Source organism: Typopeltis vanoorti, chromosome 21, assembly GCF_054136105.1.
Source record: "Typopeltis vanoorti isolate ZY-2024b chromosome 21, IOZ_Tvanoo_1.0, whole genome shotgun sequence".
In the NCBI taxonomy this organism is placed as follows: Eukaryota; Metazoa; Arthropoda; class Arachnida; order Uropygi; family Thelyphonidae; genus Typopeltis; species Typopeltis vanoorti.
Window position 1 is genome coordinate 5,863,744 of NC_143569.1, and position 23,483 is coordinate 5,887,226.

Genomic DNA, 23,483 nt, shown 5'->3' on the forward strand with positions numbered 1-23,483 from the left:
CCGTTTTCATATACCATGATGGCAACAGGATAAAATGTAGTTCTGTGAGCAACAGCAATAAAACTAGCAGTGGACTATTACAGGTGTACTTTATGTTAATCATACTATAAACACGGAACGTCAACAACAGGCTAATTATTAATGCAGCATATCGTACACGAATACAACTTAATGGATATGTGAACATTGGCAAAAAATTTCCTATATATTTCAGAGGCTAATACAGCACTTGCAGACACGATTTAGGTGTGATCCTGGCATCCATACATCATTTTTTTGCAATGGACATCTAGATATATGGGACTTGCAAAAAAAGTAAATCTAACGTATCGTCATTTGGTTTCGATCAGGAAAAAATGCTAGAAGGAATTTGTTCAAAAACAGAAGGCTTATTTCTTTTTATAGAATGACTTTTTCCGTGATATATATTATCTTTTTATAGTGCGGAGCTATTTATGATTTTATAATGAAGCTATTCAAAACACTTGAAAGGAAATATCCTTTCTTCATTGTATTATCTACCATGAATTTTAAAGAAACAGCTGCAGGAAAATCAGACAATTAAGCAAGAAATCGACTACAGAAAATCACCAACATTAATAATATCTTTGTTATGATACCAGAGTATTACAGGTTTTACTCCAGCCTTAGGCTTTAACTTAAAGAACTATGAAATACTTAAGAACTTCTTCAAATTTTTCCTCTCAGTGCCATTAAAATCATAATCACAAATTCCAATATACACATCTTTAATATTGCATTTATTTACAAAATGTGACGCGCATATTATTCGAGTAAAGAACAGTTTACGTAAAGAATTCTCCATTTTGACAGCACACTCAAATTATTAATTTTTCATAATTTTAAACATACTTCTTTTAAACATACTTTTAAACATACATACTGCCCATTACATAATACTAGTTATGTCACGGGCAGCTTTTTAGGTAGGAACACATTTTCCACTGCGCAAATCTTTCGCACGCGCTGTAGAGAGCAACTTTTTTTTATATCAAATGATTTTTTTTAATCAAATGTTGTTTATATTAATTATTTTTGAGGACTAATGATATATTATTCAAAGAAATATAAAAGACTCATCCGTTCAAAATTAATATGCACGTAGGCTAGCTTTCATTATCTGAACGTTCTCTCCCTCGTGGCATATGACCCTGAAAGCTTGCACATCAAGATGACCCGACACGAGACGAAAACATTGCTTTTCTCTTCGTTATTTCTACATTAATTCTCTTTAATCTTACGTATAAACTTTCCCAGCTGTTAACATTTCATGTTTGAGCCATTGTTTCTTCTGCCTATAAACCTCATGATAATAAATATGATAACTCTCTATATGGCTTCTATGGTCATACGAAAACGATCTTAATATCCCAATCATATCTAAATATCATTCATTTTCTTTCGATGTGCAAAACATTTGGTATTTGTTTATAATTAAGAGACTAAACTTTATTCTCAGTGCCTATTTTGATTTCGTTCAACTGTTTGACTAGATTTTTTTATGTATTCGTATTTACAAAGATGTAAAGGTGAAACTCTGGACAAAAAACAATGTTTACATATACAAAGAAGGAAGACGGATTAAACGGCGCAACCAAATGCCTTTGTTCAACTCGAATGAAAGGCATATACCATCACATGTTTCGTGAACATCACCCATTAGTCCATTTTTGGCAATTCTGGAAAGAGAAATTCTGTGCTCTGTGTTCCTGGAGGTCATGTGACTGTTCCAGACGATAAATTTGTACTTTAACAAACACACGTCTGCTCCTTTTAACTCAGATTCAGGAAAGGTAGAAATCTGGGGGGAAATTGTCTTTAATTTAAATGTTAGGGGAAATTAAGAATTTCTGAGGTATTTTGATTCTCTTTTCTTCTTGGAAAAACCTATAGGAAAATAAATATTAATTAATATGTTACTTCACTATTTAGTCATAATTGTTTTCAAATCAAAATCAAGTACAAATTCATGAAATTAATAAAGAGGCTTATTTAATATAATAATTGCCTTGTTATATTAAATAACAAGGCAATTTATTGGCTTGTTATTTAATATAACAAGGCAATATTTTATATTTTTTGAAAACCATTTACATTTTTTGAAAAAGATTTTTTACAACCATTTACATTTTTTGAAAAAGATTTTCGTCTTTTTCAAAAAATGAACCAAAAAGTACAGCAAAAAATAACTAAATAAATTAAAACAATGAATACATACAAAAAGGTAAATGGTTTATTGATTTTTTTTCGATTTGTAGACACTATCCTTTCATTTTTATTTCTCCTCGCTTTCTTGTGGGCCGCCCTTTTTTAAGTTACTAACCATATTCACTTTTTGCTAAATCGTAGCGTCTTTACACGCGTGTATATCCACACATAAACTAACAGTAAAGGGCCCCTCCCCATGAAATATTCCATGGCTGAAATTCCTCTCAACAGTTTAATTTAAAAGCCATTGTGAACTTAGCTCGTTAAATTAGCTAATTGGTGACGACATGATGAAGGCTGATGTGATACCATTCACGTATTACGCAACCAGAAAGCGAAGTTGTAATAAAGAAAACATCAAACCTATACAATCTAAACATAAGAATTATGTTACGTATTTAATTAATTGTTAAATATTAAATCGACACACACACACACACGCGCATAGAAGGTTAAAAAAACATCTAGAAAAAGGGAAACTTAACACACGCAACTAACGATTGTGATGTAATAACAAAAACAGCGAATAAAACTGCAAATGTTAATATCTTCGTAGAAGTGCTACTATAATGACGGCTAACACGGCGTAGAAGTAACGTTGATACTGATTTTCATGACGAGGGATATTCACTCTGATACCAGCACTATCTAACCGACATACATTTCTTGAAGAAAAACGCGGAATAGTTACAGTAGGTGAAAATTTTAAGTAGAGGACAGTGGCTATTTACGGAGAAGCAGGGTCACTTCTTGAAGGGATCATTATTACGAAATCATGAGACCACATCGAATGAAACTGAAATGGCAATAATGGAATATTGATTTCAAAGCAAGAGCGCTTTTATACGTCGATAGCAATCCCCCCCCCCAAAATAACGTTCTGATTAAAACACATTCTGCATTTTACAATGGACGAAGAACGTGTGAATAGTATTCATATCAATAGAATAAATACTGTAATTGTTTCAGATGAGTCGAAGTCAACCTACACGGCTCAGATGGAATTCATGGAATTTAGTGCGGCAAACGTAGAGCTGGTAAGGTTTTGCACCAAGACGCGAATTTCCTGCTTCCTCAGATAGTTTGGGGGATCCATTACGTGTAAAGGATTGACCTACTCCTTTTCTGGAAGGAAAACGTAAAGTTCATAACTACACTGACACTTTTTATGTAGTTTTAAAAGTATTTCTGGAAGACTCTGCACCGAGCTACTAAAAATATTTTTTAAACTAACCCTTGCATTTATTACTAACTGATAGTGCTGGATATTTTCGCATTTCATCCTTTTCTCGGTAAAAGAATATCGATAATCACAAAATATTAGAACATTTCCATGGTGAGGTAACACCAAGCATTTTAATTGCTATTTGCTACCATAATGAGAAGAGCAGTAAGGAAGAGGCAGCAAGAAGGTAAAGAGAAATTCCGGAAAGGATGTGAACGTAGTCTAACGATACATAGCTGTACCGTTAATAAAAAAAACAAAAAAAAATGGTCAGATGAAATACTAAAAAACAATCAGCAATACCTTGGTCATTGACAACTGGTGTATTGCCTGTACTTGCATGCTAGCATATGATTTTTATTCAGTACTGCTCAGGTAACACAAAAGGTGGGAGACATTTGTCTGCAATGTTGTATTGCTTCAGATTTGTAAATTCCTGACGATTGTTTAAATACCGTCACTTTTGATACTATTCTTCTTTAATTTTTAACTCTATTGTATGCGTTTAATTATTTTAAATGGTAAAATTTTATATATTTAAAAATTTTTAAAGTTAAATGTCACAATCGTTATGTTTTGTTTGCAGTCTTTATGTTTTACTTTTTTTCTTTTTCTCTTGTTTCGTAATAGTGACTCTATCTCTTAGTTATATAATATATGTAATATTAATCAACTTCATCTGCTTCTGTGATATAAATGATGCTACCTTATTTTTTCTCCTTCATAAAATGCTGGCAACATTAAATAGAACTACCCTCTATTAGCAATAAACACTTATTCTTTGGATATTTGTCGAAGTGACATTTTGTCTGACATTTACGTATGCGCATATTGTGCACAAAAACTGACTAATAAAAGAAAAGCATGGCAAATTACAAGGCCGTATTTTATATACCGAGCATAATTTATTTTTTCCTGAAGAGGCAGAAAACACCACACCCACATTTCCTCGTACCATGCTCTTAACAAATGAATGAGTTTTGAATATATTAATATCTATGAGAGAAGCTTCTCATTCTCTGTTAGCATTGTATTTAACTTAAACGTATCTAATTTTGGACGGTGCAGCTCATGGGACTCCTAATGCCGCTCTGCGTTATCTGCTGCGCATAGTGGAAATATGAACTTACAATAGAAATACCCACAGGCTATCGTTATATTAAAGTTTTGTGCACTTGCACAAATGATGATCTGTTGTTTGTTTTTAATTCGTTTTTAATTATAGCCATATATATATATATATATACGCATCTATTCTTTCCATTGTATAATTTTTCCATTGCATTGCTGACTTTTCGTAAAACAATAAAATAAAAAATGATACAATACACGACCTAAAAAAAAAAAGAGTATTTTCACTGTACTCTATTTTCGGATAAATATCTTCTTCTTATATTTATAAATTTTAATTCATTTTAAAACGCCTTTTAATATTCGAAATTGATATCTGAATTCACCGTTTCGACTACTGAGTGAAGTATAACAGTAATCATTAAATTTATGCCCTAAAAATATATTTAGTTAATATTATAAATAGTGAATGTTGCAGTGATATTGTGCACCGTAAAATATTAATTAAATTTGAAACATGTCGTTATACAGGAAGGCATTAAAATCATACTACTACTAGACCAAGAGGTCTAAAATTAAAAAGAAAAATTGAATGGACAGTTATTATACTGGGAGATTAGAAAGATAACTTTATTATTATCATTTATTTGAATAGCAAATATTTAATACAGTGTTTAAGAAAATTCTTCATTTGGTAGGCGGATTCATTAATCATTAGCTAATAAGATTAAATGCATAGTTTATGTAACATTAATAAATTTCGTTTTAAAGTCCCCCCCCCCCTTATATGTTGCAGGATCTTGCAGATTACATGAAATACAGTCCATATTTCATTAATACACGCTTAAATTATTTACATGCATATTTACCTGAAGACCTTTTCTCTTTCTTCTCCTTTTCATTTAGTTTTACTATCACCATTCCATCTTTTTCTGAGGAAATATCATTCTGATTGGTCTCTAATATTATACCTGATGAAATAATTTTATGCATTTAGTGATTTTTAAATAACAATATTTTATAAATCATATAACAAAGAACACAATAAGATATTATTCATTTAGTCAGTAGAAAATATATAAATTTAATTATAATTGTAATGATTCAGAGATATGGCGGTTGATTATCTTAAATGTGAATCGTAAAGATTTAAGAGTATGAAGTACTCTAGTTTATTGATATTATATTTATATTATGTATTATGTATAAAAATATATACATTTTCAGAGCACTCTGAATTTTCGACTAAATAGAAAAACAAATACCATTGGATGAAGGGGGAAAAACAGAAATATTACAATATTATTTTCCAAAATGGTGTTTAATTATCATGTAAAATCTCTCCTTTTATTGGTATGCAGTGTAGTAAAGCGGGCAACTAGCTAGTTGCCCGGATGTAAGGTTATAATTCCACTAAATAATAATATTAATAAAAATTAATTTTTTGGAAATTATTTCTCTAAGTCAGGAATTTAACAGCAGTGAAGAATGATTAAACGTAGTTCCATAACAATTGTGTGCGGGAACCCAATATTTTAAAGAATATTTCACCGTACTACTTGATGCTCGCCATCGCCAAACGCTTCCAATTTTGGCTTAGAAGATGGCCTTGCATCTCGTCGAAAGGATCCGTGACACCTGAGGGTCAGTAAGGGATAGGAAGTTAATGGATGACTGTAATGCGAAATCTAATTTTTAAGTTTGTTTGAATAGATACAATATTTAATTTCGGCTACTTTAAAATTAATATTCTTCCAAAAATTTGATATTGCAGTAAATCAACTATACTTTCATAGTAGCTACAATATTCGCTTTTTGATTGCACAATAGCATATACTACACTTCGATTGTTAATGCTGTCTAGTAGCTTTAATTGCACTGTTTAGAATTGTAGTCAAAACAACTTAAACTATGAGCCCAATGTACTGTTCATGTTAATTAACTGTGGTCTCTGCCGATTTTTCTATTTTGCGCGATGAATATAAGAATCCCTTGGAGGAAAATCCCTCCACCTCTCTCCTACACATACCGGTCACTGAATTTAAAAAAAAAAAAAATGCAGATATACATAAACGTCACTTGCGTAGTGTATATGCAAAACAATTGGCCGAGTGCGTCACTACGTGTTCTAGGCAACCATTTAAGAATGCTGAAGGTTAGTTATCGTCAATATGTCAATCACAATTGAAAAAACAAAGGATCTTTCGAAGTTATATACCGCCTATTGTAGGTGCATGTCTGACTGGAGACACCATTTTGAAAACAGTTGATTGGTTTCTCACAAGGTAAGATATCCCGGGTGCTTAATCAGTGGAAAAATAATCCACCGCTTGTTTAAGAGGCGTAACTGAGGTCCTAAGACAGTCAGTCAGTTAGGTACGAGACCGCCGTCGTCTGAGATGGATTACGGACAAACAGAACTTCTCGTGTGCAGCAATTGACCGAAGCAATTAATGAAGGTTGTTCCCGACACATATCTCACCTAACTGTGCGCAGGATATTAAAAAGGATCAGTATTAGCAGTCGCATGCCGATACGGAAACCACTGAGTTCTGTGAAGTTTCTAATTCAGTGGCCGGTATGTGTAGATTCATCCTTCAACCGATTAACTTTCCTTAACTAGAAGGTCCTTATGAACATTCCTCGAATGTAGATGGGATTCCATTGCTTCTTTTCAACCAAAAGACAGATTTTGCGAGGTATTTCTCCATCAAATATAGCATCATGACTGTTTCCGTATTAATATATTATAAGCAATCAGGATAAGATATAGTTAATCAAGAGCAATTTCAATGCATAACATTTGAAGCTATTTATTAGAATTGCACGTAGCAAAGAATATTAACGTTAATATTCTCTGCTACACATTGTACACATTGAATATAACTTATTTTACCAGAAGTAACATATTTGTAAATCGACAAATCGACTCTATGCTGTTTAGATAAAGACATTTACTTTATTGATACGGATTTTATAATTTTATAATTACTTTAACTCTTGAAATAGCACGAATCCACCTGTCTTGTTTAAAAAAATTCATCATGCATTTTTTTTTCTGCTTATATTATACTTTCACTAGATCAGTGCCAATTTACACATATTGCAATATTTTTATTACTCCTGAACATTTACTTATAATTTAATTACTTAAACTAATTTTGTATCAATGATTTTTAAATAATATACAAATAAATTCTTATTTTGCATTAAAATAACTATTTATTTTAACATCACATTTAAAGACAGTTTTTCTTTAAATATCATTCCTACAACCTACAACCAAGTATATTTTTGTTTAAGTTACTCAGAGATTTGTTTTAATTTTCTGAATATTAAACAACTTATTTTTGAGCTGAACGAATAAACGATCCAAAATGACCTTATAAAGTACAGGTTAAAGTGCACCTTACAAGTACAGCTAACAGCACGTCTATTTAGCCAAATAGTATGCAACGTTCTAAGCAATATACAGTAACTACCGTTTCAGAGCCTAGTCACAGGAATTTCAATTGACCTCTGAAGAGTTTCACTTCGACCCCTTTGGTGTTTTCATTCTGCTCGTTAAGCCTCCATTGCCCAGAGTGTAGTCTGGACAATGGAGTAGTCTAATCTTATCAAAGTCTAATCAAAGTGTAGTGTAGTCTTCTAATTTAAATTTGTGGGGGGGGGGAACAAAGGTAAATAAATTGTGGATTCTCTTTTCCCTTTTTTTGTTGTCAACTGATATCTATTTGAGCAGCCTATGGTAGAAAAATATAAGGACGGAACAAAATATAACAAACGAAGCACGCGCGTGTATTGTAGGTATGCAAGATAATGTGTAAGCAATGCAGGAACAAAACATTGTTCAATGCCTTTATGTACTTCGCTATATAGATCATTAAGTGCTGTAAATTAAGGATAAAAAGCGCAATTAATCAACTGTGGGTGTGTCAGAGATTTTCGGGCTATTTTTCAAAAGTAGTAACGGATTACATCAAAAATAAAAGTTGTTAAGGCTAATATAATTTACCTCTCTTTTTTAATTCAATTTTGTTTAATAATGTGATACGAGTAATAAATAAACAATTACTCGTAACGTATGGAGCAAATGAAATTTGCTCCATACGTTACGAGTAATTGTTTTCAGTCTTGAACTACCATAATATGAACTGAAAGAACATGTTCAAATATATAATCACAGATTTTATTAGCATAATCAGAAACATGAAAAAAAGAAGCTTTATTGGAAAGGCTGTATTTGCTTAAAGCTGCAATATAATATTTTATATCGAGTTATTAACTCCGTTATAACTTGTAACGCAACGAATGATGCATACGGAAATGCTTTGAATTGGAACAACAGTTTAGCGATGTATACTGATAAACAAACATTTTTCTGGTTTGATATTTATGATTCAGTTAAATCAAAAAAAAAATAAGTAAAAATAACAGAGGATGCAGATTTTCATTGGTCTAATGCGACCAAGAAGACTAAAATAGCATAAAGCAATGTTTCGTTTCCAGAGAAGGATATGTAGTTAATCCTTCACGAATGTGTTTGTTAAAGAAACACAGGCTTCTAAACCGCCTTACTTTGGCTTTAATATGGTAGGTCATTAATAGTATTCAGGCACGTTCTGTACTTTTTAAAGATGTTGATACACAGAAACCATATATGGAGATTTACTCTTGTAGAGTACTTCACGAGCAATGGAAATATTTCAATGCCGTCCCACTCGCTGTTTTCATACATCAGCTTAAAATAATCCAAGTCTTATCACTAACACTAATATTACTACTACTACAAATAATTCTGGATCCACTACTCCATTATACACTATTTTCCCAAATGATTTATAGTGAACAGACTTGCAGTTTCGTAGATAGGTTGCCTAACGGAAGGCATATATCTCAGCTTTAAAAATATAACAATACATACCTAAAATATTAGTTTTAAGCATCTATTATATCATTTCTGTAACTCGGTTTTAGTACTTTTGTTAATTATGTTAATAGCGGTAAAACTGCATCAGATGCCCGAAACGTAAAAACTAACATATGATTCATCTGGATATCCACTTAGCGGATAGGAATCAAGCCTAATGCTATTGGGATCATCTTATTCCTATTCAAAATTATAAATGACTTATATGTGCAGAAAACTAGGAATGTAATGGTCATAAATATAGAAAAATATAAATATGTTTGGATTAACAAAACATTCGTTAATATCAAGATTTATTCGGCCACATCCAGTTTTCTAGCATTAGGCTGGACATCTATCGCATGCGGACTAAAGATATATATGCGGATTTAATATATATATATATAATGGATCGTTAAGCGTTTGTTGTAAAAATATTCTAATCCCTTAGTATATTTCACAAACGTTTATTGAAGATCAACATTTGTTGTTTGCTCTCAAGAGAACCGCATTCAACATGCTGTTAGTCGTGGGTAAAAAAAAGAAAAAACATGTACGTTGCAGAGCTTTCCTCAATCTGAATATTATCGTTGTTTTTACTTTTGTTCCTTCGAAATTCAACATGCTACTAAAGTTAATTTGCAGGTTCTCCTCAATTATAATATATATTCCCATTATTTTAATTTTCCTCTTGTTTATGATTACTACAAAATTGCTAAAAGCAACGAGGTGAATATGTCATGGCTAATTACATTTTTTTCGGGAATTAGCAGTTGTTTGCTTTGTGGGAATAAGCGAAAGAGAGAAGAGAAACAAATTCGATTGACGACGAGAAAAAAAAAATTCCTGCCTATCTAGGGACAAAATTTTTTTTGAGTTGAAACGTCCTTATGCATTCTAATCTAAGGCGATCTGTTATTCTTCAGCACTTCTAAGACGCCGCAGTTCGAATTTCCCATGGGCATTGATGTTTGCGATTGTCTTATTAGATACCCACAGACAGATACACTCTCCGAAGAAGGACTTTGTCACCATGCGAGAAATAACCTACCCCCCCCCCGGATATAGGAAAGGCTTCTACCAGGTAAGAGCCTAGTTAAATGTTTCCAAACAACGAGAGTAATACGCTTCCATCTGATAATTTCAAAAGTCTTCAAGTTCAAATGATATTTCTTTGCCAATATATCTGGCACATAACTACTGTGTTTTCACTAATCAGCACTATCAGTTTAGAGAGGAAAAGAACATCTAGAGATATTTTTTCGTGTTCGTGAAAAACTGTTTAATTAAGTAGTATATGTATCAATTTCATCAGAACGAACGACGAAAGTTGGGAATGATGTAACGATGAAATTTGGGAAAGTCGCTCCTCTTTTGTTTTTCTGTTCGCTGTAATATTTTCGTCTCACATTTCATATGAAATTCAAAACCATTTTTCAAAAGAATACTAAATTTTAAACGAAGATATTCAGCAAGTACATTTTCCCTCACTTTTCGCGACGTTTTCATGAAATAGTAATATGTAACATTTCCTTCCTCAGTTTTACTTATGCAACCATTCACCCCGGTGTTGGAGATCCAGAGGAGAGGCCATCTCTCTCTTTCTTTTGACACTTTCATAAATATAAAATACTAAGACATCAATGGTATCCAAGCACTTTATAAAAGTCTTATCTCAAACTCGTTAGTAACATCAACGCTCTGCATTTCAATGTCATTATAAATACCTAGAGTGAATATGACAGAGAGACAGAGACGTTCATTATTAGTAGTATTGTCCCATTATTTTTCATCTAAAGTATTCACAAAACTATATATGCATTTATAAAAATTTGATTAACTAGAAATGAATATTCAGCTCTCTCGAATCTGCCGCAAAGATTCACTTTCTTTAACCGGTGAGATAAAGAGATAAATATAGGACACCAGTAAATTGGTCATCCATATTGAGAGATGATATTGACGAAATACAAGCTGTATAATACAGTGGAGTATTCAAAAATACTCATGTTAAACATGCAACATAAAATATTTCTTGCATACCTGGACAATGGTAAATATGAGCGTCCGATCTTGGAGGTCGAGGGGTTCTTTTTACGGTCGCATAGAGGGGTTCTTCTTGCAACTGAAATGAAACAGAAGCAGAAGAAATTAAACTACAAGATTTATGTCGATGAATTTTATCTGTGAAATAAAAATTAAAAATGAAAAGGAATTATAGATTTTGATTCAAGGTGAGGAAGTTCTAAATTTCTTGAGGTGAAATTTATAGGAAACATTTTTAAAATTTCAAAAATTATGAGAATAGCAACTCTTTATGCTACAATGAATTAACTTTGACATAAAAGACTTGCTTAAAGAGTGGAATAATAGGAACCGAGATTATTACTCTAATGGTTAAATTTTTTGAACAATAGTCCAGTTTGTCTAAGGGAAATTCTTTTTTCTAATTTCTAATTTCTAATAATTTTCTAAATTCATAAATATTGCACCCATTTTCCTTCGTATATAACAGACAAGAAGGTAATATATTTTTAACGTTGTAGGTAAATTCTTATGCTTCTGCATTCCTCATTGCGAAAATAGTTATTGGTATGTTTACATGGAATAATGTAATCATATCCTATACATCACGCTTATCATGTTGTTTTACATGCGGGAAGGAGTTCTTTTGTTACTAACAGAAAGAATCCCAGATATTTTTCTATGTAAAAAAACATAGTATTTAATAAAAGCCAAAAAGGAGTGCAGTGATACCTCAAAATGCCATACAGCAGATATCAGTACTTCTCGGGAAAACTGTAACTATCGCATTAATTCCAATACTGTTAAGAGAGACAAGGGATGTTGATATTCTCTTACGCGTCTGAGCTTAATCCTCTGCATTATCCTGATTACTGGAGACTCTGACGTCCTGCAGTTAATAATATAATAACTCACCTTTCAATGCTCTAAGACTTACTAAATATATTTGGCTTTCATGAAGATAATTTTAGGATGAAGTGGATAGCTTGAGCTTAAATATACTTTTGTGCGTGTTTTCCTGGCTGGCATACCTTTGCCTTGGTTGCGGTGAGAAAACCCCAGTCACCTACATATGAGATCAGCTAATTCATATTTAATTAAAAGCTCCGATACAGGTTCTTCTTATCCTAGATAGGATTTAAAAGCAACTTCAAAAGGATTAGGTTAAGGAAGCTCGACTTTTTGGAGTTACAAAACCAAGTTGTAAGATATAAAATAATTACAACAATATTACAAAATTACACATCCTGTAAGTTCGATCCATAATTTCATCTTTTTGGTCTATTAAAACTTTGTGCTCAATTACAAGCGAGAAGGAAACATAATTATTTCTCACTTTAATATAACATGTATAATTGTGAATATAATCGTATAATTTCACAAAATGATACATTTTAAACATTTTGGGATTGGATTACATGTCGTAATATTCACAATTTCTTATTAAGCAATATATATATATATATATATATATATATATAGTTAATGATTAATGATTTAATAATCTGAGTTCGATTTAATTTTGTATGTTCAATTATTTCTACAATCGCTTAGAAATAGCGACAAGAAAAATTTAACCTGGGAAATGTAATATTCATTTGCCACAGTCACAGCGAGAATATTATGAACTTTGTGTGTGTGTGTGTGTGTGTGTGTGTGTGTGCGCGCACGCACACACACAACAGAGAGGCACGCAACAAGTGAAAATTAAATTATAGACGATACTTCACTCCATTCCCTATTTAGAAAAGCCTGAACAAGAATAATAAATATATTTGCATTTTTCTTATTTTTCATAAGAATAAGAGAAAAGTTTCTTTTATTACTATTTGGTGCGACTTGACTGATATTGCATCCGCGAATAAGTGGCTGCCACGTTCAGGATAATTGGTTCATAATAATGAATGTTTTTCGTAAGTTATCAGGAGACCTAAAGTGTGACAAGAAAAACATTTCCGGCCCTTAACTAAACAGTGTAGTACCTGGCATCGATTAACATTATCATCAACCTGGAACACTGGGAACGAGGATTCAATTGCTCACACGAATATATTTTTTTCTTACCCTTCAAGTATCCAGTGTGCACGCATAACAGTGTCCACTATTGTGGACACTGTTATGCGTGTCCACACAGTGCTAACATTTGATCGATCCCGGCACATTGGTTAGACGTTCGACTAGACAATTCTCATAATCTTCAGTCGCTTATCACGGTCAGAGCACCGCCGTTTAGCATGAGTTTATCTGTTTCTTAGACGACTCTCGGTATAGATACTGTTGGGTGTGAACACTTCATTATCATGGATTGCTAATTTCGTGATATGTATACATTGGCAGATCTTGAGAACAGTATATATTGTTCAACAAAAATTTGGTACTGAAGTTCGTTCATTGAACTCATGGAACGGACGGACGGACACACACACACACACACACTCTCTCTCTCTCTCTCTCTCTCTCTCTCTGACGATTAAGTCCACTCCATAGAATGTGGGATATGAACCTAATAAACTGGGCATTCAGTATTTTTGCTTATATTTTAGTTATAAATTTTTAACAATTTAAAAAAAAGCACAGCAATTTAATATGAATATTAATTTATTTTTATTCTTATTTTCATTCTCTAGCATGCACTTGAAAGTTATATCAAGTGAAGTTCGTCACTTGGTTTATAACCTTTTCTAGGTAGGATTCACATAAAAAATAACTCTCTTATAAAATTCTATAACTTTTCATTTAGCTAAGTTATCATTTTACTTATAAAATTTCTGTATAATTTATTTCGTTAATATGTTTCATTTATTTATAGAATACTATCAACATTCCTAAGTTTAGTATATTGTTGTTCTCTAAGCGATATGATTATTTCTTCTCTTTTATCATACATGTTTACTTCGAGGTTTAGTTAATTAACCAAAACACTGCATAAAATATATATTATGCTGAAAACTAATGTTATTCAAAGCCATAAAATGCATTATCGTTATTCTGAATGTCTGCATATTATATTATAACCGAAGCCTGGTCTCAGATGTACTACCTAGACTATCAAAATTTACTTGTAATTCCAAAATTGCATATATAATGCAGTTTTCTTCCTACAATGTTTTTCCTTTTTTATAATTACCTCTCGTTACTGTTGTTCTTCAGCACAGAGTTTCGTGACATGATCCTAAACTTAGAGTTATTCAAATCTGATGCTATTTCTTTTACAATTCGATATGCCACCAATTAACCAGTACTAGACGCTTACATGTTTGCATTAACCATAAAATTAGACATTCATTTAGTTTCATCTGAAGAACTGCTTACTTTGTACATATCGAATGTTCTCTCTACCACGGAGTCTTGTTTTTTTTCCACGTTTCTAAATATTTTCTCCCGACCGTCTTAATATCATAACTTTGCTCGACTTCGGCTAGCACAGTTGTTTAATGTTCTATCCCTGTGTGACAGTAGATAAATCATCCATTAAAACTAGTTAAAACACTAGCAGAAACATGGTAATCATCCTTTTGTAGTTCAACTATATCTCACCGAACCAGCTTTTATTTCCACCCTTAAATTTATTACCTACAGCTTTACCTATCTTATATATCTTTACCTATCTTATATATATCAATATTCGCGAATCTGTATTTCTCCTAAATCACAATTTAATTTCTTGTTAATGAAAGGTCTGTAAATTCTCCCTTTATGCCTAGCCCGCCTTTTAAATGAAGTACCAATAACTATTATAGGTTTTCAATTTATCACACGTGTTATGAGGCAACCTGTCAGTTCATTAGAAATACCGCAGTTTCTGACAAAGAAATAATTACCCACCTGATGATAACACGAATCAGAGTTGTCATCATTATTCCTTCTTCCAGACAGATGCGTAGTCGCATAAGGTGTAGGGTAATAAGAGGAGCCTGCAACCGAGCCATGCTTTTTGGATTCCTTTTCCATTTCAGTCATCGTCATTGCTTCGTGCGCACCTTTTCTACTTCCATATGTCGCGCTTCCTAGACCAGATATAGAGAAATAAAGCAATTCAGTTTGTTTTAATGGAATACAAAATATTAAACAATATGCTTAGTTTATTTTCAGTAATACGTAGAACAGACACCGTAGCTTTCGAAATCAGATCCGAAGGAATTGGGTGTTTAATTCTCATTTGGAGAGCTCAACAAATATACGCTCACCCACTCGCACGTAGCAAATAGCTGCATACAGTAGAAAACATAACATTTTGTCCAGTATGAAGTATTGATCTGCTTATGATTATGGATTGATTGTTGTACTATTGGGACACTGTACGTTGCTTATATTGAAATGCACAGCAAGATACCAAAAGAAATCAAGAGAATTTGACATCTACAGTGGCTGATGCTTTATAATTAATTATGCGACACTAAACCTTCTAAAATGTGTAGTTTTGTACTTTGTGAATTTGCACGGACCCATATGGCTTTTGACGAACGAAAAGGTTTCTAACTATTCTAAGTGAAGTTGAGCACGAAATTTACAACTATTTTTCCTCTATAGCGTGTGCCTTATCTGCATAAATGTATTTCAAATAATCATTAAAATGGTAAAATCATTAAAAAGGAAAACATTCCAGACATTCTAGTTGGCTGGTATGAACATTGCTAAGACGTGTCAGTCTGAGTATTGTTTTCTGTTGAATCTTACTGCTCTTTGTTTATTTGAGTTTCACTCTCAGTTATATATTATGACATAAAAAGGGTCTGTAAATAATTGAGATATTTTATTTTGTATACCTATTGCAGTGAAAAAGAAGCAGCAATTCGAAATATACTTATGTGAGTGATCCAAGTAAAAAAAAAGATTTCTTTTAAAATGATTTATAGATATTATTAGATAAAAACGAGTTTCAAGTTTTGTAGGCCAGGGTTATAGTCCAAAACTTGCGAATAATTGCAAATTAATTAAAGCACTTGGCTGTTTTATTAGAATTTTGTCATTATCAGTGTTTGGTAAAATTAAGAATCCTACGTTTCGAAATAATAAATTACTGTTAGAAATAACAAAACAGTTGAATACAGCTGTGTTCAGTTCATCGTTCAAGTGTGTTTTAGCAAATTTCGGAAGAATAGTGTATCAATGTCAGCCATACCGAATCTCGAATTGCGAGTCAAATTGGATTTGCTAACGGCCATCAATCAAAAATGATACTAACAATGCTTAGAAAAGGGTGAACTATACAGACAAGATCGCATTTCTATGATCAATGTCTAACAACGCTAGAGATTGTGGTATTGAGGTGGGCTTTTAATCAATCGTTTAAAAATATGCTTATATGATTTTTTTTTTCTTTTTTCTATCTGGCACAAAAACTTCATGGACGTCCAGACTTAGGAATATATTTCACAGTACATACGTACACCGCTGTTCAAAATTCTACGAAGTAGGAATTGTATGTTTAACATTTTTTTTATGTTTATCAACATTAACGTATGCTTGCAAACATATAACACTTTTAATAACGTCGTTAGGTCAGATAACCTGGAAACTCTGCGCTAGAAACCAACCATGAAATTTTTAAGCCAGTTTCAAATGCCAAACAAGTAATATGGTGATCTCACATCGGACTTCGAAATCATGTACCTTGACAGAAAAAGAATAAACTTTTTGTGTATAAAAAGCTACTTGTTTTCAGTTGAATTCATCTTGATAATCACTAAACTGTTTACAAAATATAAATGAAAAATCCACTGGTGTATATCAAAAATCTATTCTTCAGTTACACTTTTATTTTTTTTTACATGATCGTTTCGAATTGGACTTTTAATCGATAAATGTCTATCGACTGATGACAACAGAAGTATGTATGCATCTCTTCCTCCAGTTAAAACGATCGATTACAAAATAAAATGAACAATGCTGTGAGATAAAATCTGGAATAAAATAGACGCAAGGTATACTACATAAATTAGATGTTTCAAGTTTTAAAAGACGATCGTTACCGCTTGTTTTGGGTTTTATTTAACTTAAGGATTTTATGAACTTAAATAATCTCAAAGACAAAATATATTGTGCTCCATGCTTTCTCAAAGGCATTCGCTAATAGCATGTAATGCAGACTAAATGTAATTTTTATCACTGATTTCTAGAATATGAATACCAACAGCTTTCGCTACGAATCCTAAAATGCTTATCATTCCTAATTAAATTAAAAGTGCTAATGGTTTAAGATGGTGATTTCTGAAATAGGAGATTATTCTCTTTATATGAGAACGACTTTTCTTTCTCAGCTGTTACCCTTCGAAACGCACTAATAACATTAAAGTTTCAAAAGTAATTCGTTTTACAATTAACCAAGAAATATTTAATTAGAAGTTCGAAATTAAGATTAGAAATAATTTAAGCAATAAAGGCAAATATTATTCGTTTTTATTTACTTAATTTACTTGACAATATGTGCATATTAATCCCAGGAATCAACTATTAAGATTAGAATATCTTTCATTAATTATAAGGAAGAATGCTAGGAATATTAAAAGTTTTTCACGACTCTTAAATCATTGATAAAGAGCGATTATTAAATTGCAAAGACAGCAGTGAATGTAAAATGAAATCCTTTATGCGTGTGTGTTTGGGGTTGGAGCGGTCCCAGGTTAATTTCATAGAGACAGATGTGACTTGCTCGAGTTACGCTCGCAAACTCGAACAGGAGTTTTACGAAATTCGGCTTCCGGGGTTATCACTATATTGCTTAAGTGTTTACAGAACGTGCGTACAGTAGAACATTAATGTTTTAAAGGCTATTTCTGTTACTTTCATTCAGAGGATGTACGTACAATTACATCTCGATATGCAATTATTAATGTAAAACCATGATACAGTATAAATAGAATGAGAAAATAGTTTAATTTGCCAATTCAACCTTCTGCATGAAATTATCAGATGACAGAACAGTGGAATTTTCTTTCTTATTTTCATAAATCTCACGATAACAGACTAAGCGCCTTCCATTTCTTTTTGGAATTTTAAGAAACGTGAAACTGTAGGATCCATCTTTTCGATACAATTAATTTACCTTCTTATTTCTTTATAATTTTCCTTTTCATAACTACATTAGTTTCAATGCATTTATGCACGTGTTCGCTTTTTTTCTAATTCCATTCCATTTCAAAGTGATGACTGCGCTCCACCACCGCGTAAGGAAACACTAAAAATATTGAAGAGCATGATACAAATACAGAGAATATCCATACTGAAAAAAAGGAAAAAAAGAAAAAAAAAGTGAGACTGAGAAATGCACCTCGTAATTTCTCTGTCTTGTTGAAAAAACGCTGTTTTAGTAAAGTAGATTCGTTCAGCCAGTCGGCTGTAGAGGTGATACGCTAAACCACTCACCCAACATGGCCAGCAGCTTACTAAGTGAAATCCATAATTATAACCACCCTTGGGAATTACTTTTTTTTTTTTTAATTATTCGTAACATCTGCCATGGCACATATACTTCAGTTTGTGTGAAATATCATAAAATATCTAAAATTTAATCCTAGATTTGTATATTTTTAAAAGGATCATACAAAATTACATCCCACCGAGCGATTGAAAAATATATATTATATTATAAAAAAAATATATAATATAATATATATAGTATATTATATAATAATATATTATATAATAATATAAATATATTTATATTTATATTATTTATATATTTATATTTATATTATTTATATATTTATATTTTATATTATATAATAATATAGAAAATTAAAAAAATCAAGAAACGCATTGTCATCTGTTAATATCAGTCAATATCATGGGGTTAAAATCAGTCTTCAAGTTCGAAATCTACATAGCTGCCATTCATTTCACATTATTACCACATATTGTAATATATAAAATATATTACAACAGGAGATAATTTACTTCTCATAAAAAAGAACTATCTTCTCCCAGCATTATTTTTGACAACACTCAAATTTTCAGACAATTTGAGATTTCTCTTCTTGGAATTACTCTGACATCAGGCCTCTCCTGGCATAAACACATCACAATCATTGCATCCTCTGCTTCGAAAACACTAGGATTTCTCTTTCGCTCGACGTTACTTTACTCCTGAACTCTTAACCTTATACAAATCACAAATCTGCCCAGCATCTGAGGGATCTTTTGGGGTGGGTCTCCTAAAAGCTCCCTCAGAATGCTTGACTCAATACAGAGAAGGGCAATTAGACTTATTAATGACCCATCTCTTACCAACTCACTTCCGCCAGCTTCGCACAGACGTTTGGTTTCCGCAATATGTGTATTCTACAAATATTTCCACGGCAAATGTTCATCTGAAATAGCATTAATAATTCCGCTACTTAGTACTAAGCTCATTGGAACACGTGCAGCTGCTGCTGCTGCTCAACATCTCTTCACAGTGCACCTAGAAACAAATAGAACTTTTTCTCCTCCTTCATCCCTGCAACTGCCGTTTACTTTGGAACAGTCTTCCCCCTGTTGTGTTCCACAAGGAATACAATACAGTCATTTAAATCAAATGTAAACAGGTTTTTCCTCTCCCAGCCCACTGTCCATACACGGTACTGATGTACTATAGGTTGATTAACCAACCTCTCGTGTATGATGGGCTCAACATTAAAAAAAATAATAAAAAAAATTACAAAACAAAAAAGACGGGAAAATGATTCGAGAATCATAATATATTAACAAATCAGTTAAACGTATCCAAATTATTCTAATATACCACTGATTTAGGATAAAAAAATGATAAACGAATGAATCACATGCCAGTCAACTTTTCGGTAGGTATCAATCTCCTAAATTGTGAATTGTCGAATATTTGAAAGTTATGAAAAAAAACCTGTAATTTTATAAATTAGGAGGCAAGCACACAAAAGGAAAAAATGCATGAAATTAATTCATTTGTTAACAAACTAGTGGATAATTAAATAGTGCTTATTAACAAGATAGTGCATTAACTGTGATATGCATTCCCGTCATAAGGGGTTACTTATTCACCACATGACTAACTCAAAACTATAAAACAGAAATATATCCATCATGCACTTCATGGATATTTGACAAGTGAATTGCCTGCTTATTTTACCTTATTTGGCAGTATATTGTTCAGAGCCTTCGTAGTTCAGTCGGTATAGACGAAGCCCTTTGGTCGGAAAGACCTGGGTTCGATTCTCGTCAGTGATGTGAGGAACCTTTATCCGGTCTCTTTCGACTAACGTGAGTTAGCTGGTCTCATAGGGAGGTAGTTTTTTCCCGGAAACTCAGGTTTTTCGTCCCTCAGAACAGGCAAACCGGCCCCGTGAACATACACTTCTACAGACATGAAATACCTTTCTCCCACCTCAGGCTCTGCGACAAGTCGGTTGGGATCGCGCGCGTAAAGTCGCATGATGTAGAAGGCAGGAAAAGACACAAGAAGAAGAAGATTTAGCAGAATATTGTTCATTGTGACACAGTTTATTTCTTTCGGTTATTTGCGTATCGTATCTGTACCCAGTTTTTCTCAACTACTCCCACAAAGTTCATAATTTTAGGCAAAACTGAGAGGACATTGCTTTGACAAAGAATAGATAAAATGAAGAAAAAAATCACTGAACTAAATAAAAATAGTGATAAAGAAACCTACTACAAAAGCAAGGCGAATATGTGTTATATCACCTCCAAGAAGCATCATAAATTGCACATTTTGTACCTGAAGTTACTTTCATTATTTGAATTCTAACAGTTTCGCTTGATGTGTTATTAGCATTCAGCCAATCAGTCTGAATTTCTAAGACAGAGAAAATACAGACATACAAGGATAATGCTATTTCAGGTAAATCCCTCACATTGTTCTGTATTCATATTTATGTAAATTATAAAGAAATTGGTTTTATTTAAACTTTTATCTACTGCAAAGAATTCGTGCGGAAATAAACATAATTAAAAATAATAGGAAAATGCATACAGCTATTTCCGTTAATTGCGAAGAAAGTAGTGACCTCTGATCACCTTTTAACTTTATCAGCATCTGCACTATCCAAAATTTCAAATTCTGAAGTTGAACAGACATTTCTTGAAATTTAATTGTCGAACTATCCCCATTCGATTATCAAAATGTAAAAGACACTTCGGCAATTATAGTTAGGTGTATAAGATCTAAAACAGGTTCCTTGGACAGAACAATCCGAAACTGACAAAAGTCATCACTTATTATTTATCTAAAAAGAAAAGGTGGTAGATGATTTTTAGCACTAACTGTGACTTTTGTGTAGAGTAGAACGGAAAGGCATGTAAAAGTTCAATGTTTATTCTCTCAGAAGTGGGATTTTCTCGTTAATCTCTGTCTCAGATTTCTACTGAGGTACACCCGTGATACAAAGTAAAAATGAGTGAAACGTTGATCGGAAAACTCGATTATATGCGATATTCCGACTGGATTAGAAAAGAGATCATAATAGAAATATAAAATGGTAGCTAACATAAAGCGTTGATATTTCTCCCTCTCTCTTTTTTTTTCCCAATAACAAGATCATATGAAATTGGGCGTGGAACAGTTATATATGACAACAGAAACAAATCAGTTTGTTCTCTTTGGTTAGCTCAAATCAGTTTGTTCTCTTTGGTTAGCAACCATGGCCTTGTAAACAAGGCCATGGTTGCTAACCAAATGATGGGCTGAATTAGCACTATCAGAATAGAATATTTATTATGTCGTCAAGTCATCCCTGAGATTTTTGAAAATATTTATAACAAGTTTTAGGTTTCTCTGCTTGGGCTGACTTTCTTCTAGCCTTTTGTGGTACACATCATCACATCCATAACCTCCTCCGCCTCTAAAAACACGATATTTTTTTCCGTTCAAGATAGGTTGTGACCTATACAACTCGAAGTGCACTGTAAATTCCAAATCTAGCTCAATCGTACAATACCCTTCTTTCGTATTTTGAATGGTGCAACAAAATCTTCCTTAGGAATTCTTATGGTATCCATAAAAGGGAAATTCAATTAACAGACATCCTTTCTGATGGACATTTTTCCAATCTATTTCTCATGTATGGCCTACTTCTGAATTTTAACTTATCTACAGGCATTTTCATGGGTACTGACCAAGCCAACTGTCCATCAGCCGTCCTCGACTTTCCTCATGTGAGAGTTGGTTTGAGGCGCTGATATAAAAATCACGTGGCATATTTTCTGTGCATCTCAGAATTTATTGGTTGAAATTCTAAACTGAATCACGTTACCTGGAGCAACAATCATTTCAACCCATTAATGTTTAGTTTTCATAAACTTTGCGAAAAAAAAAGTTTTATAATATTTCAAACAGTCGTTAAATTTCCAATTTTTCTATTATAATTTTAAATTTTATCTTTTACATTATCTATCAAGACTTTTAGCCTATTATTTTTAACGCTTCAGACGTCTTTAAATAAATAAATAAATAATAATAAAACAGTTAGACTGCCTTTGGAGCTGTCATAAAACAAGCACTAAATAATAGATATTATTATTATTTATAAAAACACTTCCTGTAGTCAAGACTCATCGCTGGGGGCATAGTAAGTACAATCTAATAGAGATAATATCTATCTGACATCATCTTAAACTGATTCACTATCTGGGCACCTACCACCTCATCCGGCAATGCATTCCGCTGACCAACCTTCAATGCAAAAAAAGTCAGGCCTCACTCTCTTAAGCAAAACTTTTACACATTTTCTAAGAATAAATTATTGTGTCTATCCCTTTCGTTCTCTCTTAATCCACTGAAAAACATACTGGTCATCTACATGATAAGCTACTTTCAACAATTTAAATATCACTCCTCATTCGCTATATTTACCAAATTCTGCAAATTACTTCGACATTGATTTCACAAATCCAATACAGCATTTGCTATCCACCTCTGAACCTTTTCCAGAACTCGCTTCTCTTCTAGAAGTCCAGGCGACCATCTCTGAGCAGTAGTCCAGATATGGTCTAAGCAACACTTTGTATACAGTCAAATGACTACACCCTTATTACTACTTGTTAAAATTCTTC

General features: G+C 32.5%; 1 protein-coding gene across 1 annotated transcript in view; it reads right to left on the reverse strand.

Moving 5' to 3' along the window:
• Positions 1-938: 938 nt before the first annotated feature.
• LOC150094603 (cell adhesion molecule Dscam1-like) overlaps positions 939-23,483 on the reverse strand; it is a 435,546-nt gene continuing 413,001 nt past the window's right edge. Inside the window, exons 22-25 of the mRNA XM_090411127.1 lie at positions 15,285-15,466; positions 11,478-11,559; positions 5,395-5,496; positions 939-1,908 (exon numbers count right to left, since the gene is read on the reverse strand). Of these exons, the coding sequence (XP_090267253.1) occupies positions 1,862-1,908; positions 5,395-5,496; positions 11,478-11,559; positions 15,285-15,466 (413 nt within the window). The 3' untranslated portion in view covers positions 939-1,861. The remainder of the gene's footprint in view (positions 1,909-5,394; positions 5,497-11,477; positions 11,560-15,284; positions 15,467-23,483) is intronic.